Source organism: Stenella coeruleoalba (genome assembly GCF_951394435.1).
Source record: "Stenella coeruleoalba genome assembly, chromosome: 17".
In the NCBI taxonomy this organism is placed as follows: domain Eukaryota; kingdom Metazoa; phylum Chordata; class Mammalia; order Artiodactyla; family Delphinidae; genus Stenella; species Stenella coeruleoalba.
In genome coordinates this window covers 52,485,517-52,504,616 of record NC_137163.1, presented here as the reverse complement: position 1 = coordinate 52,504,616, position 19,100 = coordinate 52,485,517, and the positions used below count along the sequence as shown (strand labels likewise).

The 19,100-nt window shown below is 39.2% G+C and overlaps 1 protein-coding gene across 1 annotated transcript; it reads left to right on the top strand.

Moving 5' to 3' along the window:
- Positions 1–1,549: 1,549 nt before the first annotated feature.
- On the top strand, positions 1,550–16,054 carry CA2 (carbonic anhydrase 2). The gene is made up of 7 exons (XM_079901539.1): positions 1,550–1,645; positions 2,756–2,953; positions 9,590–9,708; positions 10,137–10,229; positions 11,232–11,294; positions 13,868–14,023; positions 15,381–16,054. The coding sequence occupies exons 1-7, from the start codon at positions 1,612–1,614 to the stop codon at positions 15,498–15,500; spliced, it is 783 nt and encodes a 260-aa protein (XP_079757665.1). The 5' UTR covers positions 1,550–1,611; the 3' UTR covers positions 15,501–16,054.
- Positions 16,055–19,100: the final 3,046 nt, after the last annotated feature.

Here is a 19,100-nt window from a genome sequence, read left to right as displayed (position 1 = left end):
AAAATTTACACTAATATTATAATTTATCCTTTTATTTGTCTATAAGAGTAATATGATGTTAAGGCTGATAGAACTGTGTAAAACTGTGTCTTGCTGCCCCAATTTTAACTCTAATACTATGCTCTCAAAGATCACAGAGATCCACAGGAAAGAAAATCCTTCTCCACTTTTTGTGGCAAAGTCCCCTGAGGGAAATGAATTCTGTCCCCACCTCAAAACAGTCCTGACTTACCCATTAGGTACAGGAAAAACAGTGACTCAGGCTCGCAACACTTTTCAATATCCATGAAAATATTTTCTTTTAAAATCAGAAGAAAAAATTGAACATTTAGATCAAAGAAAAAATTTAAATATATAATATTAAGGTATTAATCTTTATATCAATACAGCCATAAATACCTGTATGTGTGTGTGAGCTTGTGCGTGTGTGTATGTTTATGAATAAGGGACCCATAAAGGCAAAATGCCTAGGGCCCAGGAAAGCTATAATGCTGCCTTGTCTCAAAAATATCCTGTCTTAAATTTCTTTCAATTGGTTTTTAGGTATGCCAGATGCCAAGTTTCCTTTGTCAGCCGAGGAAATTCTCATCTTTTTGCAAGAAATTCTTTCTTTTACCCAATTCCTGTTAGAAAAGTGATTCTTTAGAAGTTTTGATTGCTTTAAATTAATATGTACTCAACTAGGAAGTCTCTCCCGCAAAGTTAATTTTTTAAAGAGAAAAAAGAAGATGGGAGGTGATGAGCACTTTATATGAGACCTTGACAGCTCTCAAGGAAATGCATTCTCCCTTGCTCGCCTCAGTTTGGACTTACGCAAAAGAGACTCTCTCCTCTTTCTTGATTTATTCCACGGCCTTCCAGCAGGGGGAGCGTGGTTCTCAGCCCTAAGCGGCTCGCTCCCCAGCGCCTCAAGGGACCGTATCCCTATTTGCCCCAAGGTCATAGCTCCTAACCGAGCTTGCCGGCCCAGGGCCGGGGATACCGGTCAGCAACCCTCCGGGCTGGAGACCTCGGCGCGGGTGGGGCCGATGGGGCTGGGCGGAAGGGCTCCGAGGCCAAGGATGCGGTCACAAAGGGGACAGGGGATGAAAGGCACCGGGCCCGGGTCCCGAGCTGTCAGCTCTGCCGCCAGCCTCAGCGCCCCGGAGGGGGATGGGGTGCACGTAGACGCTCCGCAGCCCAGTCCAACCCAGGAGCCCAGGAGCAGCTGCCGCCGCCGCCGCCGCCGCCGCCGCCACGCGCGCAGAGAGCTCGGAGCCTCTTGGCTGCTCAGGGACCGGGGACCCGGGCCGCGGGCCGAGGGAGCCGGGCGTTGGGAGAGGAGCTCTTGAACCTGGCCGAGCGCCCGCCGGGAGGGCGTTCTCCCCGCCCCCGGAGCCTCTCCAGCCCGGCCCGCCCCGAGCGCGGGGAGATCACCTCCGCCTGTCACCTCCTCCCCGCGTCGCCCAGGTCCACCCGGGGCCCCCTCCCCCGGGCCGCCCCCAAGCACGAAGTTGGCGGGAGCCTTATAAAAGCCGGCTACGGCGCGACCCGCGGACACACGTTGCAGGCGCCAGAGCAGCCGCCGTTTAGACCCGCGCCAACTCCTCTGCCCGGACCTACGGCGCGACCATGTCCCATCACTGGGGATACGGCAAGCACAACGGTGAGTGCGGCCGGCGGGCGGCGCGGCGCCCGGGGCCCCGGTACCCGCAGCGCCCGCACCTACTGTTTACCGCTGCCGTCCGGAGCACCCGAGGCTCAGGTGCGCCTCCGGCGCCCGCCCCGCCCGCCGCTCCCAGGCACAGGATGCCCCCAGCACGGATCCCTAGACCACCGTCGAGGAATCCCTGAGTCCCGCTGTGGCGCGCAGGGCCCGGGGAAAGGGGTGCGCAGCCGCAGCCGCGGGACCCACGGACAGCCACTCCAGGGTCACGAGCCGGAGACCATCCTATCCCGACCCAGGAATAAACTAGGAAGGGTTGTAAGGAAACATTTTAGTTGTTGATCGCAGAGGAATTAGGGAACCCCCTTCACCCACCCACCCGCAACTTCATCCTCAGCACCACCTGTGGCTAAGACTCTCAGCACGAACTGTTCCGGGGCATTTTCTTGGGCTGGTCTGAATCCTTTGCGTTGATTTCTGAGTTTTCCCTTCAGCTCTCGACTTCTTATGTTAGGAGGTCACCAGGAACCCGGTTTTATCAGGGCCGCAGATCTGGGTTCTCCCGGGCCAGCAAACGCAAGGGAAAGATGTGTCTGGCGCATCTTTGAACATCTTTAGGGGTTTGGGGATCCCCAGGTCATGGGGATCCTGACCATTAAAGGAGGGGTGCCCGGGCCTGAGCAGTTGACTCTGTCCTTACATCTAGTCCGAGGACTAGAGGAAGGAATTCCGATCTGCTGGAGTGTCCTAAGTGAGCTTGCATATCCCAAATCCTAATCACAAACCCAGTGTCAGTTGCTCAATTTCAGTAAAAGGAGCATAAAAATGGCTAATATTTATATGGCGCTCACTACTTGTTCTAAAAGCTTTACATGTATTGATTCTAATTCTCACACCAACCTCTATAAGCTAGATGTTATTATTACCCCCTAATACAAATGAGAAAACTAAGGCACAGATTAAATGTTTTCCCAAAGGTTATTCAGCTGTTCAGTGGTGCCGCCAAAACTGGAGCTGAGCAGTTTGGCTCCAGAGTCATTGCCCTTTTCTAGGGGTCTGCATGTGCCCTTCCCCACACTGGGGAGTTCACACGTCTGTTCTCAAACCCAGGACCCGAGCAATGGCATAAGGACTTCCCCATCGCCAACGGAGAGCGCCAGTCCCCTGTTGACATCCACACCCAAGCAGCCGTTCATGACCCTACCCTGAAGCCTCTGTCTCTTCGCTATGAGCAAGCGACTTCCCGCAGAATTATCAACAACGGTCACTCTTTCAACGTGGAGTTTGATGACTCCCAGGACAAAGCAGGTCAGTGTTTAAAAAATAACTTGTGCAGTTCAGCCAGTAGCTGTTTTCCCAGCTTAACAGGAGCAGCAGCAGGACCCCTGTAATACTACACTCTGATAATCTTCATTAGGTTGCAGTCTCTGAGGAGTAGGCTAATTACTTTGAAGTGGCAGGGGCTGTCTCTCCCTGTAAAATTCCTGGTTTCTATGTAGGGCATTGAATAACTGTGATATGCCTGGGAAAAGTCACAAAAGGCAAGGTGCCCTGGCAACAGAGATCAGCAAAGATGAGATTTGCAAAACTTGAACTTTTAAGACTCTAAAATATTTGTTTCCCAGAATTGATGCCTATCCAAGAAAAAGCACATCCTAGGGTGATCTGCAAGGTAGCAGTGAGAAGAGTGATGGAAACCTAATACTTTAAAATCCTGAAATTCTTGGAAACATTGTATTTACAAATACTTTCTCAGCATTAGGCTAGTGTAATAAGGGTGGTCGTGTATCTTGGTATCCACCCAGAAATTCATTCCACAAAGGAAAATGTTTTAGAGTTGGTTGGACATACCTGGTCCATTACTGACAAAACCAATTACCATAATTTATTTGTAGTGAGGCTGTTTACAGAGCGCCCTTTGAATTGTTCTTTTCTTCTTGCTTAGAAATAGGAGAACAATCCCCTTGATTTTGTTGCCAGTGTCCTATTTTCCTGAGTGCTTTCCTCTGAAGGGCACTGAGTGAATGGAGCTACAGACACATTATGTGTGGTGGTGTGGGAGTCTGGGGGTGGGGGGCAGGGAGCATTGGGGCAAAATGAGGGAAGATAGAGACAACATTCAATAATGCTGTCAGAATGTTGGAGTAATGACCTATAGTACTCACATGGTATATAAATGTAATTATCGTCATTATAATAGAGTTGACTATTCTCTTTCAGTAGCTATCCAAAGTATTCAGTACAGTTTTGAAAAAATTCTTCCTTCCTCCCCTCTTGGGAGTGATAGTAACTTAACCTAAGTTTTTGTTTTCTTAACTGTAAAATTGGAGTAGCAGTGTCTATTACAGAGGAAGGATTGAATAGGACAGACATATAAAACCTAGTGCCTGTCACCTAACAATTCCTCAATAAATGACCATTGCTCTTGTCGGGTCTACACACCATTTGACTGCCTTTATTAGGCAATTGCTGTAGCTATTGCACCTCTGATAAGTTTTTTGAATTAAGTTTTTAATTAGCTTTAAAATTACTTCCCATCACTTGATGGCATTTTAAAATCTTACTTTTATATTGTCCCAAACATGCCATTTATTATATTAAACTATGTACTGATTTTATATATGACATTATTACATAGTAATATGTCTTACCATGAATATGTCAAGTTCTGATGGATTTCTACATAAGCAGGAACTGATGAGAGCTAGCCGCCTTTGTCTAACTACTTCTGGTGACTAACACATACATTACTAAAGCAACTGGCCATGTTTAGATTGTGAAACATGAAAATCAAGTGGTTCAGATAGAGGCTCAAACCCATGTCTTTAGAGACAGAGGTATTATTCACCTAGTTTTATGCAAAAAAACAAAATTCTTACAAATACCACTTATATGTTAAGACAAGCTAGGCATCTTGAGGGCAGGATGGAGTCCTGGTCCCTCTCCTGCATCCCCAGAGGCCATGATGGCGATACCTCAGGTAGAAAGACATAGAAATAATAGACGCTGACAGTCACTTTGATAAGTGCAACAAGGAAGTATCCCAAGGAAATATGGAAAGCAGGTTTGGAGTTGGCCTGAGCAAGTCAGAAAAGACTTTTCAGGGTGAATAAAGTTTGTGGTTGAAGGATGAGGCTTGAAGGATTTCAGTTTCTTGGAGGAGACTCCAGACAAAAGGAAGTAGGAAACATGGGGGACTTGAGAGAGCTAGGCAAGAGGTACAGTAAAAACAAGAGGAGTGAATGTTAGAAAGACTTGTTCTCCTTTAAATACGGAAGACTCCTTTGTACTTTTGCCCATATCTCTTCAACATTTGCAGTTGTTTTGATTAAACAGGAAGCATTTTTTTTTCTAGAATACAGAATATATTAAATGCTGATGTTAAGGGAAAACACACCTACAGGATAGAAAAAAGAAAAAAAAGTGAAACAAAACCAATCATACCATGCAGAGAAACACCCTTTAGACTTTTTTTTTAAGATCCTAGACTCTCAAGTTAGAACAAATGGTAGAGATACTCTAGTCAAACCCACTTAAAATAAACATGAAGAAACAGAACGCTCAAGAGTTTAAGTTACTTGCTAATCATCTCCTTCCTAGTTTGTTGGAATGAGACTAAATGGCAACCACTTAAAAATAGAAATTGAATAAGAATCTTTGAAGGACCATCATAGTTAATATTTAGTGTGTTTGTACTTGTACCATGTTTTTAAAAACTGATATACTTTTATGTTCACTTAAGTCAAAAAATAATTTTTCATTTTGGTCACTCAGTTTTTTAAAATGGACAGTTTATCATAGCTTTTTGTTAGGAATTATTTTCATGGTGTTAACATTTTTAGATATCCTTTATTTTCTGTAGTTAAATGCTTCAGTTCATTTACTTCCCCCCTCCACCCCCAGTGAGATTTCAGTCTTCTAGAACTTCTCATAGACTCAGATTTTCAGATGTATCCTAAATGTTATCTTATACCCAAACTTAAATACTTGGGTATAAGGACCTGAACTGGTAGAATTTATTGCTATGTTTAAGCTTGAGAGAAATCTTTTAAAATGCGGAGTTAATAGGCTTTAGCTAGAAGCTTGGGTTAAAGCTCTCATCAATCTTCTAAATTCCTTTAAAAATAAACCACCTTAAATTAATGAAAAATTGTTAATCCTGTTAGGTTTTTTTTTTTTAATTATTAAAAAATAAATCTTCCTGCTTGAGATCTTTTATTACATGCTTCATCTGGGATAAAAGAATAGTAGTCAAATTGTTAACTCCTGCTAACTTATTAACTTTTATTAATGAGTTTAAAACTCTCCTGCTTTATAGCAAAGTTAGAGGCAAATATCTTTGAAAAACCAATGTTCGAATTATTGGGCCAACCCATATACAACTCTCACATCATTTCTGCTTTTAGAAATTGGAATATTTTTATCTGTTTTTATTATTTCAAGAAAGAGAAGGAAGGAAGCTGAGTTCACCTGTGCTCATTTCAAGCAGATCATTGTTTGTATGATATAATGGATCGTCATACAAGATTCCTGCTTGATTTTCAGAGACTTGCTTTTGAAGCTTGAACATTTTCCTTTTACAAACAATTATAAGTTAAAAGGAAACAGAACAACAAAAAATGGAAGGGCTTGTCCTGCCTACTGCTAATGGTGTGAACAGAACCCTAAGCTTCTATAAAACTGACAAAAGCATCCTAGACACTGTATTTAATAATGTTCATGTCAAAGAGTTACTTTTTTTTTTACTCTGGTACAATTACCATAAACCTGAAACTGAAAATTTCTGTTCTCTTGAATCTTAATTGTGCTTACACTAGTGAAAGTGACAGCTAAACATTTCACTACATAAAAAGAAATGGAATGTGGGTGTCTATTTCTCAGATTTGTCTACACTGACATTTGTTTTTTTAACCTTAGTAGGTAGCCCTAGGATTATTGACCACTGCCGAAAAACCAAAACCGATTTAATAAATTTCAAATTATTCACCTGCTAGAAATGTGTTTTTAGTAGACTTATTCATTTACTTCATTAATAGGAAATCCCTTAAATTTTAGTTTTAAACTAAGGATTATTGGGAGTAGTTTATTTATATTTTGGATTTAGGAGAGATTATTGACATTCACTAAGGTCTTTAGTTTGTTATTTGGATGCATCTTATATTAAGTAATAATAAAGTGATTAAGAAGGAAAAAAATTTTAACATTAAATTTTTAATTTATATAAGTATCTAATTTGTTCAATATTACTGGAATGAATCTCTTACTTTTCACAAGTAATGTATAATTTACATAAGTAATATGTATAAGAAGACAGATTATAATATTACATTTAGTGCTTATTTTGTGTTTTATATATAGTATGTATAATTGATGGAAGACCATAAAAGTTAAACTCTTCTGGGGCTCTTGGTTTTGAGATTTGGATTTAAATTAAGTTTGGAGAAGTCTTGAACAAGACATTGAGTCTTTGAGTAGAAAACCCCATTTATGTATCTCTATCACTTGTGGAAAAAACATTTCTGTGGTACAAGAGATGATTGACTCTTCAGAGCCCCACTAACAGATTTTACAGAGGAAAAAAGAAACATTTTTTTAAAAAGAATATCAGCAATTTCTGATATTCTTTAAAATTATTTTTGCATTAGAAAAACAGGTTTTATTTTAAACTGGGATAGTTTAGAAAATGGCTTGGAGCAATCAAATTAAGTAAAAAAATAAGTAGATCCAGAATATTGTGTAAGCTCCATCTTTAACCTTGTCTTTCCTATTTCTCAAATAAAAAGATGTATGCTACCTATATTAGAGTTTATGGCAATTTATTATTATAACAATGTTTTGAGGGATTTCATTGACTAAACTCCATGCTAAGAATTTGCTGAGGAATGACCAATTAGTTGAAGAGGACCAGAAATGCTGCTTTTTGTAGCAATTAAACTTCAAGAATTTAATACCTTTCCTAATTACAGTAGGCTTCTACTCTACATAGCAACATAGTTTTATTTTAACAGGAGTTCAAACAGGTATCTGGGAATAATAGATTAGCCCTGAAAGTGTTTAATCTTTGAACTTAGAGTGTTTCTTTTTTTTTTTTTTTTTAGTATTAGAAAACCTTATTTAATAAAAGCTCATATACTCTTGCCTAATTCTAAATCTTTTCTGAAATATGATCAGTTATCTCAGATGCTTACTATGGTTTTATTTAACTAATTTTGCCATTTGGTAGAATTAATGATGTTACAAATGGTTTTTATGATCAGCCAGTTAGTTAGTAGTTTAAAAAAGTTATTATAAAGGAATTAATTTTGGTATCAATTTACCTTATAAACATGTATTTTGTTTTAAGGGTATATATAATTATGAAAAATGGGAATTCCTTCATTTTGGAAAAAGTCTATTTTGGGGATATAAGGATAATTCTTTCCTTATCAGATTTAGAAAAACACTTTTACAATAAAAGTTAAGTTTCAAGAGATGTGATATTATCAGAATACATCCAAATTCATGTTTCTTAATAGATCTGTAATATAATACCATTTATAATTTGTTCTCTTTCTTTTTTTTATTCTTTTCTTCTCCTGGCCTATTGTAAGGCAGATCTGGCAGCCAGAGGTTGTATCAGGAGCCATAGAAAGGCCTGACTGCTTAAGTATCTTCCAGCCAGCTTTATCTTTTCTTTGAATAGATGAATGGGTATTGCTGCCATCTAAGCATATTTAGGTGAAGTTGAGCGAACAAACTTTTTGTACAGACTTTGTCCCTTGGTTTTACAAAGCCAAAATTAGTTTGGGCTCATTACTCTGTGGAATTATAAATCAAAGCTAATAAAATACACTTATAGCAAAAGGTGTTCTAATCCCAGTTCTAGAGAAATAAAATTGAAGTAGTAGAACTAAACTAATTTTAAAAGCTTGTATCAGTTAAGTCCCATTAATACATATAAATTAGGTAAAAGGCTTTTTGGAGGGAATGGGGGAAACAGTGATTTCTTACTATTTTAATCCTCTCTTAAGACACAGCTCATTAATTATCTACAGATAGACTATAGTCTAAGAATGTGATTTCTAATATGGATTTAAGTGTAATAAAGTTACATTAATATCAGAACAGTAGAATCATGGGATGGTTATTAAAGTTAGAATTTCAAGAAAGCATTATGCACTGCGTCTCACAGATAATCAGTCAATTCTTAGTGAAGTAGTAAATAATTGGAGGTATCCATTCTACAAATGAGCAAATTAAGATCAGAAAGTCAAATAGAACATTTTAAGGGTATAAAGCTAATTAGTAGCAGTGACAATCTGCTGTGTAAGGAAAATTGTAAGCCTGTGTAAGGAAAAAGCCTGTGTAAGGAAAATTGATTTTATGTTGTTAAGCTCAAGGGAATGCTTATTGTTTCACAAATTCTGGTAAGAACTGGTATCAGAGGTTAGCAAGGCCGGCTGAAGGTCAGTCACTGGGCCGTGGCAGAGGAGAGATTCCTCAGCTTGCAGGTGTGCAGCAGACCAGCACTGACGAGTAGCTGTGGGCACTTCCTCACTGATTCACAGAGGAATTCATAGTTCCCCTGAAAATTTCCTCTCTCTGAACCTGAACCTGAACCTATGAGGAGGCCCCAAAAAAATCTGGAAGAGAAGTGCCACTGTGCTCAGAAAACAGATGGGAAAAGCATCCATCCTTCAGTCAACACAAGTGAGGAAAAAATAAAACAGTTGAAATGATCCTCTTCAGCTCTGTAGACTAAACCTGAGTCTAGATTGAATTTTCAGAGTGAAAATGTTGGTTCAGGCATAAATTTAGTACTATAAAATGGGATTAAAGATTGTAATATTCAGTAGTGTGTGTTTCACGTGCATGTGTATGAGTGTGTGTGTATGTAAATGTGTGTGTGTGTGTGTGTGTGTGTGTGTGTGTGTATATATATATATATATTTTTTTTAATTTTAGTGCTAGAAGGAGGACCCCTCACTGGCACCTACAGGTTGATTCAGTTTCACTTTCACTGGGGTTCATCTGATGAGCAAGGTTCTGAGCATACTGTGGATAAAAAGAAATATGCTGCAGAGGTAAGATACACTTTTTTTCTTTCAAAAGCTTAATTTGGTAAACTCAAACCCCCTATTTTACAGAGGACCTTCACATTTGCTTTTTATAACTTTTATTTGTGATATTACGATTAATGCTGCAAAACTTTCTCTAAGACCTCCATTTGCACAAAATTAATAAATTCAAATTGGAGGATCCTGTTTTAATGGAAATCTAGAAATAAACTTTCTGTCTTTCCTCAAAAGTATGCAACTCTTTTTCTTAGAGTTGTTGAAGGAATCACTTGATATTATGCCAATTAGAATTAAAATACAAGTTTAGATTTAAAATTATCCACATTTTCACTCTCTTTAGTAACCTCTAGCTGTGAAGAAAAGATCGCTAGATAGCTGTGTAGGCTTTTATCATGTAAATCATTTGTTGTTTGTGGTTTTGTCTCCTACTTTAGCTCCACTTGGTTCATTGGAACACCAAGTACGGGGAGTTTGGAAAAGCAGCGCAACAGCCTGACGGACTGGCTGTTTTGGGTATTTTTCTGAAGGTTAGTTGATGGCCCAATTCTTTTTATTCCCTGTTTTCAAAAAAGATTAACTGGACAGAACATTCATAACAAATAGGACATTCTACAAAGAGCCTAGGAAATGCCTTTGGCTCTGAAGTATTTTCAGGCTTATTTTCCCGTGCATCTGCTAGTAGCAGTAGAGATGGGGGACAAAATTGCAGAGATATTTCATAGGTACCATTTGGATGTAAATGTGAAGGGTATATACATGTGAAATGTGAAATGAGAAAGAGGCATATTTTTGATGAATACTAGTATTTTTTTTTCATTCAACCTTAAGCTAGATAGTACTATTTTATGATAGTGCTAAATTAAGACCAAGTTTTGGAGAAGTGAAGGACAGTGACTCCATATTGGAGAATCCAGGCAACAAGAGTAGGACATACAGGTTGAGCTGCCCTCTGGATAGTTGTCAACCCAGTGGAGAAAGGTCTGGGCTGCAGATTCATGATTCTGGAAATCCTGTGTCAAGGTGGAAGCTACAAGTGTATATGAAATCATCCGAGGAAAGCATGAAGAGGGAGGATAAAACTGCTCAGCAAGCAACCCTAAGAAACTTCACACTGTAAGGAAAGATGCTGATTAAATGACTAAAAACGAATACAGGAGTCAAGGGAGATTTGGGAGGCTGGAGAGCAGGAGGAAAGCCAAAAGAGGGGAGAATTTTTAAAAGGAGGGAAGATGATAGCACAAAATCCTGCATGAAGCTTAAAGTAAGCACGTGAACAGTGCTCTTTGCTTTGGCAGTTGGAGATCACTGGTGACATTTGAGAAGGTAATTTCAGGGGAACTACAGGGGCAGAAGCAGAAGGAGGTTGTCAGTGAAAGAAGGGAAATCAAACTAAGACTGATGGGTGGTGTGTCACAAATGGTGGGTTTTGGTTTGCTATTTGGAGAAATTTTACCATAGAGCTGCCCTAATTAAAAGCTGGTGTAGTGCCAACTGGAATACACTATCTTGTCCCTTGTCTCTTTCTATAGATTGGTGATGCTAAACCAGGCCTCCAGAAAGTCGTTGATGTGCTGGATTCCATTAAAGCAAAGGTATAGTTGAATTTTTTGCCACCTGAATAAGGTACCTATTTTCCATACCCCACTCATTTTTGAAAATTCTTTTGCTCAAATTGAGTAGTCTCGGTTTGACGTGTGGTGCTTAGATGAGCAGTTAATAAAGGTAAAATGTTGCTTATGCGTTTATTTAACTTATCATCAACCCAAAATTGATCCTAATACTTGTATAATTTTAAGACTTGTATTTATTTAATCTTGCTTCCCATCATTTGAACATCCATATGCAAGAGTCAGAGAAAATCATGATTGCAAGGAGGCTGAAAGATCATCTGGTCAAATTATTCACTCATTCATACAGTAGATATTTGCTGAGTACTTACTACATTCTGGTCACTTTGTTAATCTAGGAAATACAGTGGTGAACATGACAAGTCAAGTCATGCTTTGTGGAGATTTATATTCTATGACCTCTTTGAATTCATGTTTAAATCCGCTCCACAGCACAGTTGTGCTGAGGTCATGGAGCATCTGCTTATAAATACTACCATCAGCAGTAGCAACCTGGCTTTATAAAACTCATCCTCAAATCGAAGCAGCATCTATCTTCTGAAATGCTTACCTGTTACCCTGAGCTTGACTCCCTTGATTCACATAGAATAAACCTGATCCTACAACACTAATTCAAAAAGATATATGCACCCCCTCATTCACTGGAGCATTATTTACAATTGCCAAGATAGAAACAGCCTAAGCATCCAGTAACAAATAAATGTATAAAGAAAATGTGGTATATAGATAGGTAGATATAATGGATTCAGCCATAAAAAAGAATGAAATCATGCCATTTGTGACAACATGGATGGACCTTGAGGGCATTAGGCTAAGTGAGATAAGTCAAAGAAAGAAAGACAAATACCATATGAACTCATATGTGGAATCTAAATAAATAAGCAAAACAAAACAAGCAAACAAACAAAAAACCAACTCAAAAATACAGAGAATAGATTGGTGGTTGCCAGAGGTGGGGGTGAGGCCAAAATGAGTGAAAGGGGTCAAAAGGTACAAATTTTCAGTTATAAAATAAGTCGTGGGGATGACTTATAAATAAGTCAAAATAAGGACTATATTGTCTATAGTTAATAATACTGTATTGCCTACTTGAAAGTTGCGAGGAGTATATTTAAAAGTTCTTAACACAAGAAAAGAAAATTCTGTGACTATATATGTTGACAGGTGTTGACTTATTGTGGGTGATCATTTCACAACATATTCAAATATTGAATCTTTACATTGTATTCCTGAAACTGATATAACATGTCAATTATATCTCAAAAAAAAAAAAAAAAAAACGGAAACAAAGCAAAACCTGATCTTCCTTCCACTTGACCCTATTCTCTATCAGCCTTTTACCTACCCCCAGGCTAATTATCTTTAGTTCCCTTTAACTAGTCTTACATGACAGTTGTGTCTTTGTAGCAATCTTGTCACTCTTCCAGTAACTCTTTCCTGTTGCTTCTGTTGCTCTAAAAGCATGGTGTCCAGAACTGAATACAGTTCTTCAGTTCTAACCCAGCCATCAAATAGGACAGCAAGACAATTACCTCCTCATCAAGGATACTATATATTTTCTGTTACAGCAACCTAAAATTGCCTCATTTCAGTGGCAGCAATTTCACTTTAAATACTGGCTATGATCATGAATGACTTAAAGAAAAATATAAGGGATTATTTTAGAGCAGGGGTCCCCAACTCCCGGCCACAGACAAGTCCGTGGCCTGTTAGGACCTGGGCCACACAGCAGGAGGTGAGTGGTGGGCAAGTAAGCAAAGCTTCATCTGTATTTACAGCCGCTCCCCATAGCTCACATTACCGCCTGAGCTCCGCCTCCTTACAGATCAGTGGTGGCATTAGATTCTCATAGGAGTGCGAACCCTACTGTGAACTGCACATGCGAGGGATCTAGGTTGCACACTCTTTATGAGAATCTAATGCCTGATGATCTGAGGTGGAGCTGAGGCAGTGATGCTAGCACTGGGGAGTGGCTGCAAATACAGATTATTATTAGCAGAGAGGTTTGACTGCACAGAGACCATGATAAATCAATTGCTTGCAGACTCATATCAAAATCCTATCAGTGGGTGTCAAGTGAAAACAAGCTCAGGGCTCCCACTGATTCTGCATTATGGTGAGTTGTATAATTATTTCACTATATATTACAATGTAATAAAGAAATAAAGTGCACAGTAAATGTAATGTGCTTGAATCGTTCCCAAACCATTCCACCCCCTCCCCTGGTCCGTGGAAAAATTGTCTTCCATGAAACCAGCAAAAATGGTTGGGTACCTCTGTTTTAGACGACAAGGTGAGAAAATGGATAGGTGAAATTAATAGTCAGGTTCTCTTGCTCATATCTGCCAGTCTAAATTTCCATGTCAAATGTCTTCTGTTAATTTGTTTTATTCTGTTTTCTGGTGAACATGGAACTTCTCTTTAAAAAAATTGAAAGTTTTCTGGGTACCAGAGGGGAATATTTCTGTTTCCTATTCTCCTGCCTCCCCCCACTCTGATCATGTGACATTTTTAACACGTGTATTTCCTTGTTCCAGGGTAAGAGTGCCGAGTTCACTAACTTTGATCCTCGTGGCCTCCTTCCTGAAAGCTTGGACTACTGGACCTACCCTGGTTCACTGACCACCCCTCCTCTCCTGGAAAGCGTGACCTGGCTCGTGCTCAAAGAACCCATCTCTGTTAGCAGTGAGCAGGTCTGTTTGCTAAAGTCAGGTGGAGCATTTAGTCCAGGCAGAAGGACTTGGCCTTTGGAGTCAGACAGACCTAGGCTTTATTCCTCCTCCTGATGCTTCTAGCTGTGCAACTAGTGCCAACAACAGTGCTTAGCAGATATAATCAGCACTCAATAAGTATTTGTTGTTGTTAACTATAACCTTAGGCAGTTTTTTCTTTTTTACTCTAAAGGTGGATAAAATTGAAGATTACATGAGAAAGGTGTCTGTCACCTAATAAATGCTTTTTTTGTAAGCTATGAAGAAAGTGAGGCTGGGAACAAAGAGATTTTATATTCAAGGATGCATAGGTATGGGTGATAATTCCCAGCCTACTGCTCACTCACCTAAGAGCTTACTGCAGTTTATTTATGTCAGAATACATTTCTGGATCCTGACAAAGGCAAGAGTCATCCCTTAGAGAAAATATGTCTATTAAAAGTCATTCCAGGTTGCTTTAGCAGCTTAGACCAGATACATATTTCCTATACAGTGTAGTTTGTGCTGTTCGAGTGATCAGTGCATGCAGTGACCATGGCTGTGCCTGTTACAATAGTTGGCTTACATGAAGTTGACTTCCTGGGGGGTGATCGAGGGAATATTAGTGGACCAAAGAAATCAGGTTCAAGGCTATTGATTCATGGGCAGCTACATTACTTCCCCAACCACCCTTCTTCATTTAGATCAAGTCATGCTTAAGGAAAGGGAAGTGCCAATTTGCAAAAACAACCTCAAAGAAGAAAGAAACCGGTTGAGGGCTGCCTATGTCACATCACTGTGCCAGGAACTGACGCAAATTTAATAGGGAATCAAAATTAACCAATGATAAGGATTTGAAATCCCAGCTTGGGCAGATTCATTCCTGTGTTTCTATAAATTTAAGAAGAGATGTCAGCCCATCATTCGGCCCCGGAATTTGCAGATCCTGGATCACTTCATCTAATTGTACAGATGCTGTCGTTTATCTTCCCTGGGGTAGAAAACCAAACCTTAATTGGGATCTAGAATTGTTATTGTTACTTTACATCTCAGAATTATTTTATAGGCTTTTGATGTTTGATTATAGAATTAAAAGAGGAAAAAAAACAAGCTCACCAAAAATTTCCTTTCAAATGACAGCAAGATTTTGTGTGTATTTTATAGAAATTGATTTGTTGTATAAAAGCATATATATGTGATCTATATGTGATTATATATCTATTGGGAATCAAATTAAATTTTGAACATTGCAACATATGAATATTGGGGAATGTATTTCAAGATTTAACACAAACACATAATTGAATACTCCTGTGAAACTTTTATTTTTAATTTTTTCATCTTTGATTTTGTCTTTTAGTTATCGAAATTCTGTACCCTTAACTTCAACGCAGAGGGCGAACCTGAACACCTGATGGTGAACAACTGGCGTCCGACTCAGCCACTGAAAAACAGACAAATCAAAGCTTCCTTCAAATAAAATGGTCCCAGAGCCCATGTCCAGTGAAGAGTCTTTGGGTTTCCCTTTAGCTAAGCACAAGTCTACCTTGGTGAATTGGACCCTGGCTGCTTTGTATCTATTTGGTTTTCTAGACCCTTCTCGACCTGACGTGCTTACTACTAAAATGTGAAAACCTAGACCAATTGTCAGGCTTGACAGAATTGCTGTGACTGGTGCTTTGCTTATGGTAGTAGCCTTTTTGTAACAGAGAATAATGTAAGGAGTAGGAGAAAAGTACCTTGACTTTGTTGGTAGCACGTGGGCTAATGAGCATTCACAATTGTTCACTAAAATGCTATTTTTAAAACATAAGAAAGTAGGATGATTGAATGCAAAGCCATATAATGAGATAAATTGAGCTGTGTAATATAAATCAGGTAAAATAGTCATGGTCCTATGTAATGTAAATCAGATAAAATAAATGTTTGTGGTTCCAATATGGTAAATTAAAGAAAATTTTTTAATTCTTATATATTTGTAGCAATGTTATGTTAAATATGAATTATGTTGTAATTTAGTGACTTTTGAAATATAGGGATGTAAATGAAGTATTATCTGTAAAGATTGTTATAGTTGTGATACAGAGTATATTTCCATTCAAATAATATATCATAACTTAATAAATATTGTATTTTAGATATATTCTCTAATAAAATCTGGAATTCTATTTTGGGTTATTTTATTTTATGCTGGGCAGTGGGTAATAGTGGAGGAGCAGATGTGTACTTTTATAATTCATATTCATTCACTGTTAATAATAAGCCATCATAATTGACTTTCTCATAATTGATGGAGTCTCCATAAAAGGAAAACCCCTGAAGGTCATTTATTATTTGCCAAGCACTGTTTTAAGTGACTTGTGAGCACTCACTCATGTGATCTCCATGAGGACTGATCCTGCAAAGGAGAGAGGAAGTGGTGATATGAACAGCAGAAGGGGGGTGGGGGGATATCCTGAATCAACACGTGCTCCCTGGAAATACAATAAATACAAATCCATTTTATTCAAAAAGGGAAACCAAGTGGTATCCAGAAGTAAAAGAGTCATTTGAATCTTAGGAAGGTAAATTACCCTATTACAGGTAGGAAGAAGAGTGGATAGATGAAATGCCAATCTCCTACTACTATGGCTGTTTTGGATCTAGCTCCGTGCCAGGACCATGGGATGTTTGGCTAATGAGTTATTATGGGAAGCCAAATTTAACACATAACTCAGGTTCCACACTTCGAGGAACAAAAACTCTTTGTTAACAGAGGTAGCAAACTCTCTAAACTCACTCTCACCTGCTTTCCTAAGGAACTAAGCTGAGTTTTCTGCAGAAGAAAGATCACAAGCTTTGGAGTTCGATGATTTGTTTTGAATCCCAGCTCTTCTCAACCTCTCTGATCCTGAGTGTAAAAAGAGAATAACACGCAGGATGTTCATAATTATATGGGGTAATGTCTGGTGTATAAGAGGTGGTCGAAAATAACACATTTTAAATGTGTTGTGTGTATGTGTGTGTGTGTGTGTGTGTGTGTGTGTGTGTGTATGAGTCTGTCAACTTAGTTTCCTGGAACAAGGTTTCTCCTCTAATTTGTTGTTTATTGCTTTGAGTATGGAACCCACAAAGCCAACCTTAAACAGAATCGTGTATGAGCTAACGCAAGAGGGAGGAGATATGGGGATGTATGTATACGTATAGCTGATCCACTTTGTTATACAGCAGAAATTAACACACCATTGTAAAGCAATTATACTCTAATAAAGATGTTAAAAAAATCTCTTATTTTTCAAATCAAAAAAAAAAAGTAAATACTCCAGGTGAGCTGCAGAGGGCCTCTTCTAAATACGAAGAGTTTAATTTGTGTATATTTTTACATATTGGTTTTCAGTTATATATGGAAGGAGAAACTTGTCAACAACTGAGTTCTATATATAGATGAATTATGATGTTCTTGGTGCCTAATAAATGATCTCTATATTCTGCAATGAAAACATTTTATATCACTTTCAGCTGGGATTAAATGTAATCAGGAGACATTTTCTTGAATTTTTTTTGAGAAACAAAAAACTTTCACAAATTATTCTAATTTATACCAGTGCTTTTCAGATGTTCCATCAAGATATTCCTTAAAGCAGAGAAGAAATTCCTTAGGCACAGTTTGGAGCGGATCATTGCTTCTTTAAAGTCTCATGTTTTACTAAATTTACTCAAAATTTCCATTCTACTCTGTATTATAGCCATGTTCATTTTTTTTTTTTTTTTTTTTTTTTTTGCGGTACACGGGCCTCTCACTGTTGTGGCCTCTCCCGTTGCGGAGCACAGGCTCCGGACGCGCAGGCTCAGTGGCCATGGTTCACGGGCCCAGCCGCTCCGCGGCACACGGGACCTTCCCGGACCGGGGCACGAACCCGTGTCCCCTGCATCGGCAGGCGGACTCTCAACCACTGTGCCATCAGGGAAGCCCAGCCATGTTCATTTTTAACATAAAATGTTTTAACTGGCTCATTACAATTAATAAAATTGGCACTGGAGCAGTGTTTATCCTGCAACTTATTGTCACCTCTGGTTATCAGGTGTACCTGCTGGGACCCAGGTAGCTCCAGTTTGAGAAGTACTAATAAAGTAATGTTGGGAGGCAGGAAATAATTTAATGTTAACTGTTGAGGATTTTGATTATATAATATGTATTTCTCCAAGGACAACTGTTAGTTTTAAATGGTGTTCACCTTGACACCTTAATGCAGCAGTCCCCAACCTTTTTGGCACTGGGCACCGGTTTCTCAGAAGACAATTTTTCCACAGACCACTGCGGGGGGATGGTTTGGGGATGATTCAAGTGCACTACATTTATTGTACACTTTATTTCTATTATTATTACATTGTAATATATAATGAAATAACTATACAACTCACCATGACGCTGACAGGAGGTGGAGCTCAGGCAGTAATGCAAGCGATGGGGAGCGGCTGTATATACAGATGAAGCTTCACTTGCTCGATTGCCCGCTGCTCACCTCCTGCTGTGCAGCCCGGTGCCTAACAGGCCACCAACTGGTACCTGTCCATGGCCCAGGGTTTGCGGACCCCTGCCTTAATGGCTATTGTAATTGGTATAAGTATGTTTACATTTTTTAAAGTATATTTGAATTTTTCTTTTGCATTTCACTAATAGGATTCTAACTCAGTTATTCTCACTGAATAAAAAGAAGGCAAGTAACATAAATGATACTGTAGTAGGCATACAGGGGCCCTCCAAAGATGCCTACATCCCAAAATTGTGAATATGCTACCTTACATTGTAAAAGAGACTTTACAGATTTGATTGATTATATTAAGGATTTTGAAATGAGGTGATTATCCTGAACTATCCTCATGGGCCCATTGTAATCACTAGGGTTATTATCAGAGGGAGTCAAGAAGGTCAGAAGCAGAGGAAGGAGATGGGGCAACAGAAGCAGAGACTGGGTTGTTGCAGCCACAAGCAAGGGAAGCTGGCAGCCTCCGGAATCTGGAAGAGGCAAGGAACAGACTCTCCTCTGGAGCCTCCAGAACCAGCCCTGCTGACACCTGGATTTTAGCCCTGTAAGGCTCA

Bases quoted from the DNA above. Each gene is read 5' to 3' on its own strand.
- CA2 (XM_079901539.1), top strand. From the start codon at position 1,612: ATGTCCCATCACTGGGGATACGGCAAGCACAACG. The intron at 10,230-11,231 runs GTTAGTTGATGG...CTCTTTCTATAG, and splicing joins TTTTGGGTATTTTTCTGAAG to ATTGGTGATGCTAAACCAGG. The intron at 11,295-13,867 runs GTATAGTTGAAT...TCCTTGTTCCAG, and splicing joins TGGATTCCATTAAAGCAAAG to GGTAAGAGTGCCGAGTTCAC.